At 37.0% G+C, this 21,343-nt stretch overlaps 12 protein-coding genes across 12 annotated transcripts; 9 read left to right on the top strand and 3 right to left on the bottom strand.

Annotated features, from left to right (window-relative positions):
* Positions 1-850: 850 nt before the first annotated feature.
* LOC133195389 (histone H4) lies at positions 851-1,162 on the top strand. The gene has a single exon (XM_061331229.1). It carries the CDS (start codon positions 851-853, stop codon positions 1,160-1,162), a length of 312 nt encoding a protein of 103 aa, XP_061187213.1.
* A 1,064-nt stretch (positions 1,163-2,226) lies between these two features.
* LOC133195388 (histone H2B-like) lies at positions 2,227-2,598 on the bottom strand. Its single transcript, XM_061331228.1, has one exon. The coding sequence runs from the start codon at positions 2,596-2,598 to the stop codon at positions 2,227-2,229; it is 372 nt and encodes a 123-aa protein (XP_061187212.1).
* Positions 2,599-2,853: 255 nt separating this feature from the next.
* LOC133195387 (histone H2A) lies at positions 2,854-3,231 on the top strand. Its single transcript, XM_061331227.1, has one exon. It carries the CDS (start codon positions 2,854-2,856, stop codon positions 3,229-3,231), a length of 378 nt encoding a protein of 125 aa, XP_061187211.1.
* Positions 3,232-5,414: 2,183 nt separating this feature from the next.
* LOC133195386 (histone H1-delta-like) lies at positions 5,415-6,002 on the top strand. Its single transcript, XM_061331226.1, has one exon. It carries the CDS (start codon positions 5,415-5,417, stop codon positions 6,000-6,002), a length of 588 nt encoding a protein of 195 aa, XP_061187210.1.
* A 1,228-nt stretch (positions 6,003-7,230) lies between these two features.
* On the top strand, positions 7,231-7,641 carry LOC133195385 (histone H3). Its single transcript, XM_061331225.1, has one exon. It carries the CDS (start codon positions 7,231-7,233, stop codon positions 7,639-7,641), a length of 411 nt encoding a protein of 136 aa, XP_061187209.1.
* Positions 7,642-9,057: 1,416 nt separating this feature from the next.
* LOC133195383 (histone H4) lies at positions 9,058-9,369 on the top strand. Its single transcript, XM_061331223.1, has one exon. It carries the CDS (start codon positions 9,058-9,060, stop codon positions 9,367-9,369), a length of 312 nt encoding a protein of 103 aa, XP_061187207.1.
* Positions 9,370-10,433: 1,064 nt separating this feature from the next.
* LOC133195382 (histone H2B-like) lies at positions 10,434-10,805 on the bottom strand. Its single transcript, XM_061331222.1, has one exon. It carries the CDS (start codon positions 10,803-10,805, stop codon positions 10,434-10,436), a length of 372 nt encoding a protein of 123 aa, XP_061187206.1.
* A 255-nt stretch (positions 10,806-11,060) lies between these two features.
* On the top strand, positions 11,061-11,438 carry LOC133195381 (histone H2A). Its single transcript, XM_061331221.1, has one exon. The coding sequence runs from the start codon at positions 11,061-11,063 to the stop codon at positions 11,436-11,438; it is 378 nt and encodes a 125-aa protein (XP_061187205.1).
* Positions 11,439-13,624: 2,186 nt separating this feature from the next.
* LOC133194874 (histone H3-like) lies at positions 13,625-15,849 on the top strand. The gene is made up of 2 exons (XM_061330775.1): positions 13,625-14,047; positions 15,484-15,849. Exons 1-2 carry the CDS (start codon positions 13,625-13,627, stop codon positions 15,847-15,849), a joined length of 789 nt encoding a protein of 262 aa, XP_061186759.1.
* Positions 15,850-17,259: 1,410 nt separating this feature from the next.
* LOC133195379 (histone H4) lies at positions 17,260-17,571 on the top strand. The gene has a single exon (XM_061331220.1). It carries the CDS (start codon positions 17,260-17,262, stop codon positions 17,569-17,571), a length of 312 nt encoding a protein of 103 aa, XP_061187204.1.
* Positions 17,572-18,634: 1,063 nt separating this feature from the next.
* Positions 18,635-19,006, bottom strand: LOC133195378 (histone H2B-like). The gene has a single exon (XM_061331219.1). It carries the CDS (start codon positions 19,004-19,006, stop codon positions 18,635-18,637), a length of 372 nt encoding a protein of 123 aa, XP_061187203.1.
* A 255-nt stretch (positions 19,007-19,261) lies between these two features.
* On the top strand, positions 19,262-19,639 carry LOC133195377 (histone H2A). Its single transcript, XM_061331218.1, has one exon. The coding sequence runs from the start codon at positions 19,262-19,264 to the stop codon at positions 19,637-19,639; it is 378 nt and encodes a 125-aa protein (XP_061187202.1).
* Positions 19,640-21,343: the final 1,704 nt, after the last annotated feature.

The following is a 21,343-nucleotide window of genomic DNA, read 5'->3' as shown; positions in this document are numbered from 1 at the left end:
TCAAAGTATGATTTTTATTGATTTCTAAACAACGTCAAATATAACGATATTCGTTCTAACGTGGCGTGTAATAAAATGAAAAAGGCTCATTTATAAAGCCGGTTTGGTCACTGCTTAAAGTTGCCTTTGAAAATTAACTGAGAAAAGAGGAAATCAAATAAATGATCACATCTATAACTAGATATCATAAATGAATGAGAATCAAAAGTTTCATTCAGCTTCTACATTTTGTATTATTTCGGTGTTATCTGTCACACCCCTTTCCTTTGAATAACTTAATCCCCACCCACCCACCCACGTTTTAATTATCATTCGGCAACAACGGTATTTATTTTGTTAAACTCAAAGCAAAAAATACTGAAATAAAAAAAATAACAACAACAAAACAAAAAATTGTGTATGTTTATCCTAAAAAATTATGATGCTGTCTGTCCTGCTTGATATAATTCCCCTCTCTCTCTTTATCATTTTTATTCATTTTCTGTCATGTTTTTTTTTTTTTTTTTTTTGTTGTTGTTTTGTATACCAGTTTGTATAAAATGTATATATGTACCTCCACGTACCAATATTTTGGTTTAGGTGAATAAATTGAACATAAACTTGCCTATATGTGAAGAAATTAAAGAATCAAAATTAATTAAATGTGGTTAAAATTCCTGTGGGGCAAGAAATGTAAACATTCCCATCATGCCAAGCTGACCAATCGTAAAGCTTGTCACAATACCGCTTTGGTAACGTTCCGAACTTTTCAAAGCATCGTGCGCTCTCACGGGTCCTCAATTTGGACTATAAATTAGGCAATTACGCATGATCAGTTCATCAGAACAGTACTACTGACTGAACTTATAACATGTCTGGACGTGGCAAAGGAGGAAAAGGTCTTGGAAAAGGAGGCGCTAAGCGACACAGAAAAGTCTTGAGAGACAACATCCAGGGTATCACCAAGCCAGCCATACGCCGTCTTGCTCGCCGTGGTGGTGTCAAACGTATTTCCGGTCTCATCTACGAGGAAACTCGTGGAGTTCTTAAGGTTTTCTTGGAGAACGTGATCCGAGATGCTGTAACCTACACGGAGCATGCCAAGAGAAAGACCGTCACAGCTATGGACGTGGTCTACGCCTTGAAACGCCAAGGACGCACCCTGTACGGATTTGGAGGCTAAAGAATTCAGTTTGACAGTCAAGACAGAAGTTTAAAACAAACACAAACGGCCGTTATCACGGCCACCCAAATTTTTCGAAAAGATGCCTCTAAAACATCGTTAAGACAGACATTTACTTACTGAGTACTTGTTATACAGATATTCACTGTACAAAGTTGAATACAGAATGGTTGTAAGTGGTAAAATAAATACACAACAATAACAGAGTAAGACCCTTTATGTCGTAATATTTCCTCAAAACTATATACAGAGCAACAAATATGTATTGAATTTAGGTTTGGACAAGAAATATTGAATAAACACACACAAACAGTATATATTATTTAATTTTTTTTTATTATTATAATCATATATTAAAATAATAATGCTGCTGTCTTGAGTATTATTTTGAGGGATCGATCTACCGACAATGACAGGTACCAACTGGCGCTGAGTGACATGCTTTTTTTTCTTGTTTAACAATTATGACTAATGTTAGACAATTAATTGTCAATGTATAATTATCGCATTTTGGTCATTGCACTTTTATTGATGTATAATTACTGATTGAAAATTCCAATATGTCAATGTCAAAGAAAGGGGAGGGGGGGGGGTCTTGAATTTATTTATCTGTTTCATTGATATTAGCTGAATTGAGATACTTTATTATCAATTATATAATGTACGCTGATAATTAATTCAGTATACAGAGGACAAATGAACCAGGATTTTGTGTACATCAGATGGACCTCGCATGCTTGTATTTTATTTATATTTGAAGATACAGTTATTTCAGATATATGCTTGGTTGTACATTCAAGTTATTTGTGAATAAAATTTGGCTCTCATTCATATAATAATACCTACTTGTATTTCTTTATTTATCCTACTTCTGTTATTATAATCAGTTGTAAACAATGTGGGATTTTTATACGTTTGCCACTTTTACGAGCACATGCATTCACATTGTAACACTCGTACATATTATTTGTGTCTCAATAACGCATGTAATATGAAGGTATCTTTTCTAAAAAATTAGTTGGCCCTTAAAAGGGCCGTTTGGTGTGTGTACTTGCAAAATGAGATTATTTGCTGCTGGTGTACTTGGTGACGGCTTTGGTGCCCTCAGATACGGCGTGCTTGGCCAGTTCACCGGGCAGAAGGAGACGGACAGCAGTCTGGACCTCTCTGCTTGTGATTGTAGATCGCTTGTTGTAGTGGGCCAAACGAGAGGCTTCGGCAGCGATTCTCTCAAAGATATCGTTGACGAAGGAGTTCATTATGCTCATGGCCTTGCTGGAAACACCAGTGTCAGGGTGCACCTGCTTTAGGACTTTGTAGATGTAAATGGCATAAGATTCCCTCCTCCTCTTCCTCCTTTTCTTGTCTGTGCTCCTCGGTGTCTTGGCCTTGGTGACTGCTTTCTTGGCGCCTTTGGATCCGACTTTGGGTGGCATGATCTCAAGTTGACAGGTCAAACTGAAGAGATGAATAAAGTGAAATGGTAAAATTTACTATTTATATGCGAGTAGGAGGAGAAGCTTGTTACGGACCTCCGAGAAAACATTACTTGTTCGGATTTCACCTAAAGGCACAACAGAGCGACGCGTTAATTGGCTGCACCGTTGGATCCGCTTGGTTGTTTAAATTGGTGCGTGCGGGCGTCGCTGGATTATTCGTTGACTGTACACGAAAGAACATAACCGTTAAGAATGTCTGGACGTGGCAAAGGAGGCAAAGTGAAGGGGAAGGCCAAGAGCCGTTCTTCCCGCGCCGGACTGCAGTTCCCCGTGGGTCGTATTCACCGTCTGCTGAGAAAGGGCAACTACGCCGAGAGAGTGGGAGCAGGCGCTCCCGTGTACTTGGCTGCCGTTCTTGAGTACTTGGCCGCAGAAGTCTTGGAGTTGGCAGGCAACGCTGCCCGCGACAACAAAAAGACCAGAATCATTCCCCGTCATCTGCAGCTGGCCATCCGCAACGACGAAGAATTGAACAAACTCCTGTCCGGCGTGACCATCGCGCAGGGTGGTGTCCTGCCCAACATCCAAGCGGTGCTCCTTCCCAAAAAGACACAGAAAGCCGCCAAGTAAAAAGATCCTATAGTTGTGTTGTGTGCAGCACAAAACCAAACGGCCGTTTTCACGGCCACATAAGCTTTTCGAAAAGATACCTACATTACAAACGAGTTGAAACGTAAACAATTATTATAGCTAGAAAATAATAGAAACACACGAATTCAATAATTTTCAACACAGAACAGAGATCAAACATCAAAGAAAGTGTTATATATTTAATGATAAATAAATGTATTAAGTCAATAACAAAAGCAATAAATTTAAAAATTGACTCGCATGTATATTCGTATATGTACGTTTTTTCTTTCTCGTTATAGGCAGTTGAATCCAAACCTTATAGGCCTGCGTACAAATGTTGAATTCTCACTTATTACTTGAATGCTCACTCAACAAAGAGATAAGAAAAGAAAAAAAAAACCCATTTCATTGACCAATTAAGACTAGAAACTGCGGAAATCATCTAACATGGCGATCTAACTTTCAATTTTTTCCTTTAATACAAATATTTTTAAATATGATCATTATTTTATTAACATATTCAAAAGATCTGTAACTCCAGTTAAATCCTTAATGTTTCTTCTTCTTTTTTTTTTCCCCCTCGCTATTGTTTTATATGATGATTATTTAGACAAAATTCCTAATTGATAAAATAGATAAAAGTGATGAATATAAGAATCTCATAAGAATAAGAAGATGTGGTTTATATTATGTCTTGAATGTTCTTATTCAAAAAAGTGTGCTTCCCATAATAAGAGTGAATAAAAGCAACTCGATGCCAGTTTCCGGATACTTACAGTACTAACACAATTAAACACTGGTAGTAAATTTTCTTTCGAATAGACTACCGATGCGAATGACTAAACGACATTTTTTTTAACACTTTACATTTATTGCGATGTCCATCACTGCGCCGTGCAGCACATCTGCATCGTCACGTGACATATAGATGCAGGGAATCATGATCTGCACGTGGAAAGTGTGCAACCAATTTGATGCTTGTATCAATGTATTGTATTGTCTTGTATTATATACTGGTTGTCTTGTTCAACTTGAAAGATATAGATTTTAAATACATTGGCTTTTGACCACATTCTGTTTATTTACATGTACTCAATTATTTGTGTGTGTAAATTACAAGAAACAAATTAATATCAATGAATAAGCTACTCCCATGATTCGCCTTGTTCGTCTCTCTCTGTCTCTCTCTTATGTATAACTACTAATTAAGTGAGTGTTCTACAATTATTAAATACACGCCCTTTTTATGTGATTTTTTTTTTTTCATGTAATTTACAAGGATGTCAGTTATGTATATTCTTATGATATAATTATACTGAGAAATTCAGACGTTGTACCACCGAATGTGGTACGTTACGTACGGTCTGGATCTTCCCGGTGTCCTCGGTGTTATAATTATAAAGTAGGTGTCATGTATTTAAATATTCGAAAAGAAATTATATGTTGTCCCTTTAAGGGGGTGAACATCCACTGATCTAGAAAGTATATTAGATATATATTTGAACATTCAACAATTTGTGAGATTCCGTGATTTCTCTTCATATGACCCTTTTGTTTGTTTGTTTGTTTGTTTTTTTTTTGTTGTTTTGTTTTTGTTTTGTTTTTTTTCTCTCCATTTCATATGAAATGCAAGGCACACATCACTATCCATTGTGCGCGTGTTTGTGCCGAATGTTTGCATTTTCATTCGGATTTTAAGTAACATATAAGACAATTGAAAGAAATGTACATGTATGTTTTATCGCATAGCAATGTAGTAAGTACTTCAATCCCTTACTCGTGTTCTATTCCTCTTGTTTTCGTGTTTTAATCAAAATTAGTCGCTTCTGGGCTCCAGGGAACAGCGCATTTTCAGAATCAACAGACAATTCCTCCTTTAAAATGACAGATTAAGAACCTTAAACGGAAACAGTTATGTAGGAAAATATTTCAAGAAAACGCACAGTGACATATTTGAGAAAATTAAGTAAAATTGGGAGGACAATATCGGAAAAATTACAGGTATTGAAACACAAAGTTGGACGAGTTCAATCCTCTACGCTGTCGACAATTGGGGAGTTTTCACGGAGGTCCGCGCTCGCCGCCACTCAAATAAGGCCATCGGCGGAGGTGATTTCATTCATTTCCTTATCGTCGATAACGTCGTTCACATCAGTTGTAGAAAACAGGACAAAAAAATTATGGCAGACGCCGCACCAGCAAAATCCCCCGCCAAGAAGAAGGTTTCCAAACCCAAGACGGTCCCCGCCCATCCCAAGTACATCGAGATGATCAGCGCTGCTGTGGCTGCCCTGAAGGAGCGCGGAGGTTCCTCGAGACAAGCTATTCTCAAGTACATCATGGGCAACTACAAAGTCGGTAATGACGCCTCTAGTGTCAACACCCATCTGAAGATGGCCCTCAAGAACGGAGTCAAGAAGGGAGTTCTCAAACAGGCCAAGGGTACAGGTGCCAGTGGTTCCTTCAAGCTGGGAGAGAAGCCCAAGACGGAGAAGAAACCCAAGACCAAAAAAGTCACCAAACCTAAGGCTGCCAAGCCCAAGAAAACGACCAAACCCAAGAAGACAACCGGGGAGAAAAAGCCAACAGAAAAGAAAAAGGCTGTTAAGAAACCTGCAGCACCCAAGAAGGCCGAGTCTCCCAAGAAGAAAGCAGCTACTAAGTCTCCCAAGAAAGCCAAGGCAGCTCCAAAGCCTACGAAAACCAAAGCGCCCAAGAAAGCCACAGCCAAGAAGTCAAAAACCCCAAAGAAAGCCACCAAGGCGTAGGCTGCCAATTGTCTTAAACCAATTACAAAAGCCCTTTTCAGGGCTACCAACATTTTTAGAAAAGATGCCTCTATTACATACATGTACTAATGGAAACACAAAATGAATAAACAAGAAGTACACTTACCTATTACACATAGTTTATTTGTCTTCGACTGGAAGCAAATTACAAAGTCATGATAATATTAACATGCTGTTTCTGAGAAGAAGAAGAAACAAAAGTCAGTTTTTATTTTGTTTACATACCCTCCCTCAAGTAAATAAAATTTTACTTTTTCCACATCACAACGCCTACGCAAACTATATGGCCATTATTATTAGTGTTATCATTCTAGTATTTTTTTTTCTTTTCTTTTTTTTTGAAGTTTTATTATTATTATTAATTTTCTTTATTTTATTTAATTTTATTTATTAATTTATTTTATTTATTTATTTATTATTATTATTATTATTGTTAATATTTTTTTTTTCTTTTTTTTTCCCCCCACTTTATTTGGAATCAAATGTGGAACGAATGGAATAAAAGTTCATGCGTACCTATTGAAAGACAGATACATACATTCTTATTCGTTTCATTTATTTATTCTTTTCATTTATTCATTCATTCATTTATTTAATTATTCATTCATTTAATTAATTATTCATTTATTTGTATTATTTGTTTTGTTCTTGTTTTTGCAACAGGGTAATTCCTGTTCATCCTATATGCACCATTCTGATTATCTGCAAGTATCATGATACTTAGTAATATTACTGGGCTTGTTCAGATAATGGTAGGAGGAAATAATGACAAGAAATATATAATATATATTTTTCGAAAATGCATTTTGCTTCAATAACGAATTGAAAATATATGTATATATATATAATAAATAATTCTATTTTCTATTCAATTGACGTTACATTCATCCCCATTATTCACCATATATATATTTAAAAAAAAAATATTTGACTATATGTATCTGCAGTGAAATCATGTGTCAAAAACCGACTTGATTTTCTTTTTCTTTTGGGGCAATTCTGTGGATTGAAACTACCTACAGACGTAGCCAATGGTCATCTCGTTCACCTGACTAATCGTAGCGAGTGTTACTGCGGGCACCAGCCAATCGACTAAGCCGACTGGTAGACCGCAGCGATTTTCAACTTGAGCTTACAAAGATATATAAGTTCATGGCGCAACACTGCCACTTCATTCATTCGAGTTTGAATAATCTGAGGAGATAGCATGGCACGTACCAAGCAGACGGCACGAAAATCTACAGGAGGCAAGGCCCCCAGAAAACAGCTCGCTACCAAAGCTGCTCGTAAAAGCGCACCAGCCACGGGTGGCGTTAAGAAACCGCATAGATACAGGCCAGGAACTGTCGCCCTCCGTGAAATTCGGAGATACCAGAAGAGCACTGAGCTTCTCATCAGGAAGCTGCCATTCCAGCGCTTGGTCCGGGAAATCGCTCAGGATTTTAAGACCGACTTGCGTTTCCAGAGTTCAGCTGTCATGGCTTTACAGGAAGCAAGCGAAGCTTACCTTGTTGGTCTCTTTGAGGACACCAACCTGTGCGCCATTCACGCCAAGAGAGTAACCATCATGCCCAAAGACATCCAGCTGGCCAGACGTATTCGTGGAGAGCGTGCTTAATTTTAAGCTGTATTTCAAGTCCTAAAGCAAACGGCCGTTTTCACGGCCACCTACATTCTTCGAAAAGATGCCTTCTGTTCAGACGTTGAAACATCTCTGAAAATAATGTTGAATTATTTGGCCGAAATTAATAAATTTTATCAAATTCAGCGAACAATGCCCCCAAATTGGAAAAAAAAAAAAAAAAAAAAAAAAAAAATGTTGAGACACAATACATCCTTCAGTGAATATATCTGTGCCTTGCATATATATAATTACATAAATTATGAAAGAGCACAATGCTAGACAATTTCATAGTACTATTGTCATCATCAATTTGTTGTAGAAGTTGTCTACACATCTTGAAACTATATTTTGTACAAGTCCATCAACCTGCCCCTCTAGAATACATTCAAGAATTTTGCGAAATAAATTAGAAAATAGCACAATTATTTAAATAGAATATGATGGAATGTGTCGAAGCAAAAAATAATAACAGTATTACAACTTTATCTCATTAGTTCTACAGCTATGCACATATGCGAGTACATGCATTTCAGAACTGCAATTCCGTATTTCATTTATATTCAAAGTATGATTTTTATTGATTTCTAAACAACGTCAAATATAACGATATTCGTTCTAACGTGGCGTGTAATAAAATGAAAAAGGCTCATTTATAAAGCCGGTTTGGTCACTGCTTAAAGTTGCCTTTGAAAATTAACTGAGAAAAGAGGAAATCAAATAAATGATCACATCTATAACTAGATATCATAAATGAATGAGAATCAAAAGTTTCATTCAGCTTCTACATTTTGTATTATTTCGGTGTTATCTGTCACACCCCTTTCCTTTGAATAACTTAATCCCCACCCACCCACCCACGTTTTAATTATCATTCGGCAACAACGGTATTTATTTTGTTAAACTCAAAGCAAAAAATACTGAAATAAAAAAAATAACAACAACAAAACAAAAAATTGTGTATGTTTATCCTAAAAAATTATGATGCTGTCTGTCCTGCTTGATATAATTCCCCTCTCTCTCTTTATCATTTTTATTCATTTTCTGTCATGTTTTTTTTTTTTTTTTTGTTGTTGTTGTTTTGTATACCAGTTTGTATAAAATGTATATATGTACCTCCACGTACCAATATTTTGGTTTAGGTGAATAAATTGAACATAAACTTGCCTATATGTGAAGAAATTAAAGAATCAAAATTAATTAAATGTGGTTAAAATTCCTGTGGGGCAAGAAATGTAAACATTCCCATCATGCCAAGCTGACCAATCGTAAAGCTTGTCACAATACCGCTTTGGTAACGTTCCGAACTTTTCAAAGCATCGTGCGCTCTCACGGGTCCTCAATTTGGACTATAAATTAGGCAATTACGCATGATCAGTTCATCAGAACAGTACTACTGACTGAACTTATAACATGTCTGGACGTGGCAAAGGAGGAAAAGGTCTTGGAAAAGGAGGCGCTAAGCGACACAGAAAAGTCTTGAGAGACAACATCCAGGGTATCACCAAGCCAGCCATACGCCGTCTTGCTCGCCGTGGTGGTGTCAAACGTATTTCCGGTCTCATCTACGAGGAAACTCGTGGAGTTCTTAAGGTTTTCTTGGAGAACGTGATCCGAGATGCTGTAACCTACACGGAGCATGCCAAGAGAAAGACCGTCACAGCTATGGACGTGGTCTACGCCTTGAAACGCCAAGGACGCACCCTGTACGGATTTGGAGGCTAAAGAATTCAGTTTGACAGTCAAGACAGAAGTTTAAAACAAACACAAACGGCCGTTATCACGGCCACCCAAATTTTTCGAAAAGATGCCTCTAAAACATCGTTAAGACAGACATTTACTTACTGAGTACTTGTTATACAGATATTCACTGTACAAAGTTGAATACAGAATGGTTGTAAGTGGTAAAATAAATACACAACAATAACAGAGTAAGACCCTTTATGTCGTAATATTTCCTCAAAACTATATACAGAGCAACAAATATGTATTGAATTTAGGTTTGGACAAGAAATATTGAATAAACACACACAAACAGTATATATTATTTAATTTTTTTTTATTATTATAATCATATATTAAAATAATAATGCTGCTGTCTTGAGTATTATTTTGAGGGATCGATCTACCGACAATGACAGGTACCAACTGGCGCTGAGTGACATGCTTTTTTTTCTTGTTTAACAATTATGACTAATGTTAGACAATTAATTGTCAATGTATAATTATCGCATTTTGGTCATTGCGCTTTTATTGATGTATAATTACTGATTGAAAATTCCAATATGTCAATGTCAAAGAAAGGGGAGGGGGGGGGGTCTTGAATTTATTTATCTGTTTCATTGATATTAGCTGAATTGAGATACTTTATTATCAATTATATAATGTACGCTGATAATTAATTCAGTATACAGAGGACAAATGAACCAGGATTTTGTGTACATCAGATGGACCTCGCATGCTTGTATTTTATTTATATTTGAAGATACAGTTATTTCAGATATATGCTTGGTTGTACATTCAAGTTATTTGTGAATAAAATTTGGCTCTCATTCATATAATAATACCTACTTGTATTTCTTTATTTATCCTACTTCTGTTATTATAATCAGTTGTAAACAATGTGGGATTTTTATACGTTTGCCACTTTTACGAGCACATGCATTCACATTGTAACACTCGTACATATTATTTGTGTCTCAATAACGCATGTAATATGAAGGTATCTTTTCTAAAAAATTAGTTGGCCCTTAAAAGGGCCGTTTGGTGTGTGTACTTGCAAAATGAGATTATTTGCTGCTGGTGTACTTGGTGACGGCTTTGGTGCCCTCAGATACGGCGTGCTTGGCCAGTTCACCGGGCAGAAGGAGACGGACAGCAGTCTGGACCTCTCTGCTTGTGATTGTAGATCGCTTGTTGTAGTGGGCCAAACGAGAGGCTTCGGCAGCGATTCTCTCAAAGATATCGTTGACGAAGGAGTTCATTATGCTCATGGCCTTGCTGGAAACACCAGTGTCAGGGTGCACCTGCTTTAGGACTTTGTAGATGTAAATGGCATAAGATTCCCTCCTCCTCTTCCTCCTTTTCTTGTCTGTGCTCCTCGGTGTCTTGGCCTTGGTGACTGCTTTCTTGGCGCCTTTGGATCCGACTTTGGGTGGCATGATCTCAAGTTGACAGGTCAAACTGAAGAGATGAATAAAGTGAAATGGTAAAATTTACTATTTATATGCGAGTAGGAGGAGAAGCTTGTTACGGACCTCCGAGAAAACATTACTTGTTCGGATTTCACCTAAAGGCACAACAGAGCGACGCGTTAATTGGCTGCACCGTTGGATCCGCTTGGTTGTTTAAATTGGTGCGTGCGGGCGTCGCTGGATTATTCGTTGACTGTACACGAAAGAACATAACCGTTAAGAATGTCTGGACGTGGCAAAGGAGGCAAAGTGAAGGGGAAGGCCAAGAGCCGTTCTTCCCGCGCCGGACTGCAGTTCCCCGTGGGTCGTATTCACCGTCTGCTGAGAAAGGGCAACTACGCCGAGAGAGTGGGAGCAGGCGCTCCCGTGTACTTGGCTGCCGTTCTTGAGTACTTGGCCGCAGAAGTCTTGGAGTTGGCAGGCAACGCTGCCCGCGACAACAAAAAGACCAGAATCATTCCCCGTCATCTGCAGCTGGCCATCCGCAACGACGAAGAATTGAACAAACTCCTGTCCGGCGTGACCATCGCGCAGGGTGGTGTCCTGCCCAACATCCAAGCGGTGCTCCTTCCCAAAAAGACACAGAAAGCCGCCAAGTAAAAAGATCCTATAGTTGTGTTGTGTGCAGCACAAAACCAAACGGCCGTTTTCACGGCCACATAAGCTTTTCGAAAAGATACCTACATTACAAACGAGTTGAAACGTAAACAATTATTATAGCTAGAAAATAATAGAAACACACGAATTCAATAATTTTCAACACAGAACAGAGATCAAACATCAAAGAAAGTGTTATATATTTAATGATAAATAAATGTATTAAGTCAATAACAAAAGCAATAAATTTAAAAATTGACTCGCATGTATATTCGTATATGTACGTTTTTTCTTTCTCGTTATAGGCAGTTGAATCCAAACCTTATAGGCCTGCGTACAAATGTTGAATTCTCACTTATTACTTGAATGCTCACTCAACAAAGAGATAAGAAAAGAAAAAAAAAACCCATTTCATTGACCAATTAAGACTAGAAACTGCGGAAATCATCTAACATGGCGATCTAACTTTCAATTTTTTCCTTTAATACAAATATTTTTAAATATGATCATTATTTTATTAACATATTCAAAAGATCTGTAACTCCAGTTAAATCCTTAATGTTTCTTCTTCTTTTTTTTTTCCCCCTCGCTATTGTTTTATATGATGATTATTTAGACAAAATTCCTAATTGATAAAATAGATAAAAGTGATGAATATAAGAATCTCATAAGAATAAGAAGATGTGGTTTATATTATGTCTTGAATGTTCTTATTCAAAAAAGTGTGCTTCCCATAATAAGAGTGAATAAAAGCAACTCGATGCCAGTTTCCGGATACTTACAGTACTAACACAATTAAACACTGGTAGTAAATTTTCTTTCGAATAGACTACCGATGCGAATGACTAAACGACATTTTTTTTAACACTTTACATTTATTGCGATGTCCATCACTGCGCCGTGCAGCACATCTGCATCGTCACGTGACATATAGATGCAGGGAATCATGATCTGCACGTGGAAAGTGTGCAACCAATTTGATGCTTGTATCAATGTATTGTATTGTCTTGTATTATATACTGGTTGTCTTGTTCAACTTGAAAGATATAGATTTTAAATACATTGGCTTTTGACCACATTCTATTTATTTACATGTACTCAATTATTTGTGTGTGTAAATTACAAGAAACAAATTAATATCAATGAATAAGCTACTCCCATGATTCGCCTTGTTCGTCTCTCTCTGTCTCTCTCTTATGTATAACTACTAATTAAGTGAGTGTTCTACAATTATTAAATACACGCCCTTTTTATGTGATTTTTTTTTTTTTCATGTAATTTACAAGGATGTCAGTTATGTATATTCTTATGATATAATTATACTGAGAAATTCAGACGTTGTACCACCGAATGTGGTACGTTACGTACGGTCTGGATCTTCCCGGTGTCCTCGGTGTTATAATTATAAAGTAGGTGTCATGTATTTAAATATTCGAAAAGAAATTATATGTTGTCCCTTTAAGGGGGTGAACATCCACTGATCTAGAAAGTATATTAGATATATATTTGAACATTCAACAATTTGTGAGATTCCGTGATTTCTCTTCATATGACCCTTTTGTTTGTTTGTTTGTTTGTTTTTTTTTTTTGTTGTTTTGTTTTTGTTTTGTTTTTTTTCTCTCCATTTCATATGAAATGCAAGGCACACATCACTATCCATTGTGCGCGTGTTTGTGCCGAATGTTTGCATTTTCATTCGGATTTTAAGTAACATATAAGACAATTGAAAGAAATGTACATGTATGTTTTATCGCATAGCAATGTAGTAAGTACTTCAATCCCTTACTCGTGTTCTATTCCTCTTGTTTTCGTGTTTTAATCAAAATTAGTCGCTTCTGGGCTCCAGGGAACAGCGCATTTTCAGAATCAACAGACAATTCCTCCTTTAAAATGACAGATTAAGAACCTTAAACGGAAACAGTTATGTAGGAAAATATTTCAAGAAAACGCACAGTGACATATTTGAGAAAATTAAGTAAAATTGGGAGGACAATATCGGAAAAATTACAGGTATTGAAACACAAAGTTGGACGAGTTCAATCCTCTACGCTGTCGACAATTGGGGAGTTTTCACGGAGGTCCGCGCTCGCCGCCACTCAAATAAGGCCATCGGCGGAGGTGATTTCATTCATTTCCTTATCGTCGATAACGTCGTTCACATCAGTTGTAGAAAACAGGACAAAAAAATTATGGCAGACGCCGCACCAGCAAAATCCCCCGCCAAGAAGAAGGTTTCCAAACCCAAGACGGTCCCCGCCCATCCCAAGTACATCGAGATGATCAGCGCTGCTGTGGCTGCCCTGAAGGAGCGCGGAGGTTCCTCGAGACAAGCTATTCTCAAGTACATCATGGGCAACTACAAAGTCGGTAATGACGCCTCTAGTGTCAACACCCATCTGAAGATGGCCCTCAAGAACGGAGTCAAGAAGGGAGTTCTCAAACAGGCCAAGGGTACAGGTGCCAGTGGTTCCTTCAAGCTGGGAGAGAAGCCCAAGACGGAGAAGAAACCCAAGACCAAAAAAGTCACCAAACCTAAGGCTGCCAAGCCCAAGAAAACGACCAAACCCAAGAAGACAACCGGGGAGAAAAAGCCAACAGAAAAGAAAAAGGCTGTTAAGAAACCTGCAGCACCCAAGAAGGCCGAGTCTCCCAAGAAGAAAGCAGCTACTAAGTCTCCCAAGAAAGCCAAGGCAGCTCCAAAGCCTACGAAAACCAAAGCGCCCAAGAAAGCCACAGCCAAGAAGTCAAAAACCCCAAAGAAAGCCACCAAGGCGTAGGCTGCCAATTGTCTTAAACCAATTACAAAAGCCCTTTTCAGGGCTACCAACATTTTTAGAAAAGATGCCTCTATTACATACATGTACTAATGGAAACACAAAATGAATAAACAAGAAGTACACTTACCTATTACACATAGTTTATTTGTCTTCGACTGGAAGCAAATTACAAAGTCATGATAATATTAACATGCTGTTTCTGAGAAGAAGAAGAAACAAAAGTCAGTTTTTATTTTGTTTACATACCCTCCCTCAAGTAAATAAAATTTTACTTTTTCCACATCACAACGCCTACGCAAACTATATGGCCATTATTATTAGTGTTATCATTCTAGTATTTTTTTTTCTTTTCTTTTTTTTGAAGTTTTATTATTATTATTAATTTTCTTTATTTTATTTAATTTTATTTATTAATTTATTTTATTTATTTATTTATTATTATTATTATTATTGTTAATATTTTTTTTTCTTTTTTTTTCCCCCCACTTTATTTGGAATCAAATGTGGAACGAATGGAATAAAAGTTCATGCGTACCTATTGAAAGACAGATACATACATTCTTATTCGTTTCATTTATTTATTCTTTTCATTTATTCATTCATTCATTTATTTAATTATTCATTCATTTAATTAATTATTCATTTATTTGTATTATTTGTTTTGTTCTTGTTTTTGCAACAGGGTAATTCCTGTTCATCCTATATGCACCATTCTGATTATCTGCAAGTATCATGATACTTAGTAATATTACTGGGCTTGTTCAGATAATGGTAGGAGGAAATAATGACAAGAAATATATAATATATATTTTTCGAAAATGCATTTTGCTTCAATAACGAATTGAAAATATATGTATATATATATAATAAATAATTCTATTTTCTATTCAATTGACGTTACATTCATCCCCATTATTCACCATATATATATTTAAAAAAAAAATATTTGACTATATGTATCTGCAGTGAAATCATGTGTCAAAAACCGACTTGATTTTCTTTTTCTTTTGGGGCAATTCTGTGGATTGAAACTACCTACAGACGTAGCCAATGGTCATCTCGTTCACCTGACTAATCGTAGCGAGTGTTACTGCGGGCACCAGCCAATCGACTAAGCCGACTGGTAGACCGCAGCGATTTTCAACTTGAGCTTACAAAGATATATAAGTTCACGGCGCAACACTGCCACTTCATTCATTCGAGTTTGAATAATCTGAGGAGATAGCATGGCACGTACCAAGCAGACGGCACGAAAATCTACAGGAGGCAAGGCCCCCAGAAAACAGCTCGCTACCAAAGCTGCTCGTAAAAGCGCACCAGCCACGGGTGGCGTTAAGAAACCGCATAGATACAGGCCAGGAACTGTCGCCCTCCGTGAAATTCGGAGATACCAGAAGAGCACTGAGCTTCTCATCAGGAAGCTGCCATTCCAGCGCTTGGTCCGGGAAATCGCTCAGGATTTTAAGACCGACTTGCGTTTCCAGAGTTCAGCTGTCATGGCTTTACAGGAAGCAAGCGAAGCTTACCTTGTTGGTCTCTTTGAGGACACCAACCTGTGCGCCATTCACGCCAAGAGAGTAACCATCATGCCCAAAGACATCCAGCTGGCCAGACGTATTCGTGGAGAGCGTGCTTAATTTTAAGCTGTATTTCAAGTCCTAAAGCAAACGGCCGTTTTCACGCCCACCTACATTCTTCGAAAAGATGCCTTCTGTTCAGACGTTGAAACATCTCTGAAAATAATGTTGAATTATTTGGCCGAAATTAATAAATTTTATCAAATTCAGCGAACAATGCCCCCAAATTGGAAAAAAAAAAAAAAAAAAAAAAAAAAAATGTTGAGACACAATACATCCTTCAGTGAATATATCTGTGCCTTGCATATATATAATTACATAAATTATGAAAGAGCACAATGCTAGACAATTTCATAGTACTATTGTCATCATCAATTTGTTGTAGAAGTTGTCTACACATCTTGAAACTATATTTTGTACAAGTCCATCAACCTGCCCCTCTAGAATACATTCAAGAATTTTGCGAAATAAATTAGAAAATAGCACAATTATTTAAATAGAAAATGATGGAATGTGTCGAAGCAAAAAATAATAACAGTATTACAACTTTATCTCATTAGTTCTACAGCTATGCACATATGCGAGTACATGCATTTCAGAACTGCAATTCCGTATTTCATTTATATTCAAAGTATGATTTTTATTGATTTCTAAACAACGTCAAATATAACGATATTCGTTCTAACGTGGCGTGTAATAAAATGAAAAAGGCTCATTTATAAAGCCGGTTTGGTCACTGCTTAAAGTTGCCTTTGAAAATTAACTGAGAAAAGAGGAAATCAAATAAATGATCACATCTATAACTAGATATCATAAATGAATGAGAATCAAAAGTTTCATTCAGCTTCTACATTTTGTATTATTTCGGTGTTATCTGTCACACCCCTTTCCTTTGAATAACTTAATCCCCACCCACCCACCCACGTTTTAATTATCATTCGGCAACAACGGTATTTATTTTGTTAAACTCAAAGCAAAAAATACTGAAATAAAAAAAATAACAACAACAAAACAAAAAATTGTGTATGTTTATCCTAAAAAATTATGATGCTGTCTGTCCTGCTTGATATAATTCCCCTCTCTCTCTTTATCATTTTTATTCATTTTCTGTCATGTTTTTTTTTTTGTTGTTGTTGTTTTGTATACCAGTTTGTATAAAATGTATATATGTACCTCCACGTACCAATATTTTGGTTTAGGTGAATAAATTGAACATAAACTTGCCTATATGTGAAGAAATTAAAGAATCAAAATTAATTAAATGTGGTTAAAATTCCTGTGGGGCAAGAAATGTAAACATTCCCATCATGCCAAGCTGACCAATCGTAAAGCTTGTCACAATACCGCTTTGGTAACGTTCCGAACTTTTCAAAGCATCGTGCGCTCTCACGGGTCCTCAATTTGGACTATAAATTAGGCAATTACGCATGATCAGTTCATCAGAACAGTACTACTGACTGAACTTATAACATGTCTGGACGTGGCAAAGGAGGAAAAGGTCTTGGAAAAGGAGGCGCTAAGCGACACAGAAAAGTCTTGAGAGACAACATCCAGGGTATCACCAAGCCAGCCATACGCCGTCTTGCTCGCCGTGGTGGTGTCAAACGTATTTCCGGTCTCATCTACGAGGAAACTCGTGGAGTTCTTAAGGTTTTCTTGGAGAACGTGATCCGAGATGCTGTAACCTACACGGAGCATGCCAAGAGAAAGACCGTCACAGCTATGGACGTGGTCTACGCCTTGAAACGCCAAGGACGCACCCTGTACGGATTTGGAGGCTAAAGAATTCAGTTTGACAGTCAAGACAGAAGTTTAAAACAAACACAAACGGCCGTTATCACGGCCACCCAAATTTTTCGAAAAGATGCCTCTAAAACATCGTTAAGACAGACATTTACTTACTGAGTACTTGTTATACAGATATTCACTGTACAAAGTTGAATACAGAATGGTTGTAAGTGGTAAAATAAATACACAACAATAACAGAGTAAGACCCTTTATGTCGTAATATTTCCTCAAAACTATATACAGAGCAACAAATATGTATTGAATTTAGGTTTGGACAAGAAATATTGAATAAACACACACAAACAGTATATATTATTTAATTTTTTTTTATTATTATAATCATATATTAAAATAATAATGCTGCTGTCTTGAGTATTATTTTGAGGGATCGATCTACCGACAATGACAGGTACCAACTGGCGCTGAGTGACATGCTTTTTTTTCTTGTTTAACAATTATGACTAATGTTAGACAATTAATTGTCAATGTATAATTATCGCATTTTGGTCATTGCACTTTTATTGATGTATAATTACTGATTGAAAATTCCAATATGTCAATGTCAAAGAAAGGGGAGGGGGGGGGTCTTGAATTTATTTATCTGTTTCATTGATATTAGCTGAATTGAGATACTTTATTATCAATTATATAATGTACGCTGATAATTAATTCAGTATACAGAGGACAAATGAACCAGGATTTTGTGTACATCAGATGGACCTCGCATGCTTGTATTTTATTTATATTTGAAGATACAGTTATTTCAGATATATGCTTGGTTGTACATTCAAGTTATTTGTGAATAAAATTTGGCTCTCATTCATATAATAATACCTACTTGTATTTCTTTATTTATCCTACTTCTGTTATTATAATCAGTTGTAAACAATGTGGGATTTTTATACGTTTGCCACTTTTACGAGCACATGCATTCACATTGTAACACTCGTACATATTATTTGTGTCTCAATAACGCATGTAATATGAAGGTATCTTTTCTAAAAAATTAGTTGGCCCTTAAAAGGGCCGTTTGGTGTGTGTACTTGCAAAATGAGATTATTTGCTGCTGGTGTACTTGGTGACGGCTTTGGTGCCCTCAGATACGGCGTGCTTGGCCAGTTCACCGGGCAGAAGGAGACGGACAGCAGTCTGGACCTCTCTGCTTGTGATTGTAGATCGCTTGTTGTAGTGGGCCAAACGAGAGGCTTCGGCAGCGATTCTCTCAAAGATATCGTTGACGAAGGAGTTCATTATGCTCATGGCCTTGCTGGAAACACCAGTGTCAGGGTGCACCTGCTTTAGGACTTTGTAGATGTAAATGGCATAAGATTCCCTCCTCCTCTTCCTCCTTTTCTTGTCTGTGCTCCTCGGTGTCTTGGCCTTGGTGACTGCTTTCTTGGCGCCTTTGGATCCGACTTTGGGTGGCATGATCTCAAGTTGACAGGTCAAACTGAAGAGATGAATAAAGTGAAATGGTAAAATTTACTATTTATATGCGAGTAGGAGGAGAAGCTTGTTACGGACCTCCGAGAAAACATTACTTGTTCGGATTTCACCTAAAGGCACAACAGAGCGACGCGTTAATTGGCTGCACCGTTGGATCCGCTTGGTTGTTTAAATTGGTGCGTGCGGGCGTCGCTGGATTATTCGTTGACTGTACACGAAAGAACATAACCGTTAAGAATGTCTGGACGTGGCAAAGGAGGCAAAGTGAAGGGGAAGGCCAAGAGCCGTTCTTCCCGCGCCGGACTGCAGTTCCCCGTGGGTCGTATTCACCGTCTGCTGAGAAAGGGCAACTACGCCGAGAGAGTGGGAGCAGGCGCTCCCGTGTACTTGGCTGCCGTTCTTGAGTACTTGGCCGCAGAAGTCTTGGAGTTGGCAGGCAACGCTGCCCGCGACAACAAAAAGACCAGAATCATTCCCCGTCATCTGCAGCTGGCCATCCGCAACGACGAAGAATTGAACAAACTCCTGTCCGGCGTGACCATCGCGCAGGGTGGTGTCCTGCCCAACATCCAAGCGGTGCTCCTTCCCAAAAAGACACAGAAAGCCGCCAAGTAAAAAGATCCTATAGTTGTGTTGTGTGCAGCACAAAACCAAACGGCCGTTTTCACGGCCACATAAGCTTTTCGAAAAGATACCTACATTACAAACGAGTTGAAACGTAAACAATTATTATAGCTAGAAAATAATAGAAACACACGAATTCAATAATTTTCAACACAGAACAGAGATCAAACATCAAAGAAAGTGTTATATATTTAATGATAAATAAATGTATTAAGTCAATAACAAAAGCAATAAATTTAAAAATTGACTCGCATGTATATTCGTATATGTACGTTTTTTCTTTCTCGTTATAGGCAGTTGAATCCAAACCTTATAGGCCTGCGTACAAATGTTGAATTCTCACTTATTACTTGAATGCTCACTCAACAAAGAGATAAGAAAAGAAAAAAAAAAACCCATTTCATTGACCAATTAAGACTAGAAACTGCGGAAATCATCTAACATGGCGATCTAACTTTCAATTTTTTCCTTTAATACAAATATTTTTAAATATGATCATTATTTTATTAACATATTCAAAAGATCTGTAACTCCAGTTAAATCCTTAATGTTTCTTCTTCTTTTTTTTTTCCCCCTCGCTATTGTTTTATATGATGATTATTTAGACAAAATTCCTAATTGATAAAATAGATAAAAGTGATGAATATAAGAATCTCATAAGAATAAGAAGATGTGGTTTATATTATGTCTTGAATGTTCTTATTCAAAAAAGTGTGCTTCCCATAATAAGAGTGAATAAAAGCAACTCGATGCCAGTTTCCGGATACTTACAGTACTAACACAATTAAAAACTGGTAGTAAATTTTCTTTCGAATAGACTACCGATGCGAATGACTAAACGACATTTTTTTTAACACTTTACATTTATTGCGATGTCCATCACTGCGCCGTGCAGCACATCTGCATCGTCACGTGACATATAGATGCAGGGAATCATGATCTGCACGTGGAAAGTGTGCAACCAATTTGATGCTTGTATCAATGTATTGTATTGTCTTGTATTATATACTGGTTGTCTTGTTCAACTTGAAAGATATAGATTTTAAATACATTGGCTTTTGACCACATTCTGTTTATTTACATGTACTCAATTATTTGTGTGTGTAAATTACAAGAAACAAATTAATATCAATGAATAAGCTACTCCCATGATTCGCCTTGTTCGTCTCTCTCTGTCTCTCTCTTATGTATAACTACTAATTAAGTGAGTGTTCTACAATTATTAAATACACGCCCTTTTTATGTGATTTTTTTTTTTTCATGTAATTTACAAGGATGTCAGTTATGTATATTCTTATGATATAATTATACTGAGAAATTCAGACGTTGTACCACCGAATGTGGTACGTTACGTACGGTCTGGATCTTCCCGGTGTCCTCGGTGTTATAATTATAAAGTAGGTGTCATGTATTTAAATATTCGAAAAGAAATTATATGTTGTCCCTTTAAGGGGGTGAACATCCACTGATCTAGAAAGTATATTAGATATATATTTGAACATTCAACAATTTGTGAGATTCCGTGATTTCTCTTCATATGACCCTTTTGTTTGTTTGTTTGTTTGTTTTTTTTTTTTGTTGTTTTGTTTTTGTTTTGTTTTTTTTCTCTCCATTTCATATGAAATGCAAGGCACACATCACTATCCATTGTGCGCGTGTTTGTGCCGAATGTTTGCATTTTCATTCGGATTTTAA

Source organism: Saccostrea echinata, unplaced genomic scaffold (assembly GCF_033153115.1).
Source record: "Saccostrea echinata isolate AGI-Se365-2 ecotype Australia unplaced genomic scaffold, CSIRO_AGI_Sech_v1 ptg000029l, whole genome shotgun sequence".
In the NCBI taxonomy this organism is placed as follows: Eukaryota; Metazoa; Mollusca; class Bivalvia; order Ostreida; family Ostreidae; genus Saccostrea; species Saccostrea echinata.
This window is presented reverse-complemented; position numbering and strand designations above follow the sequence as displayed.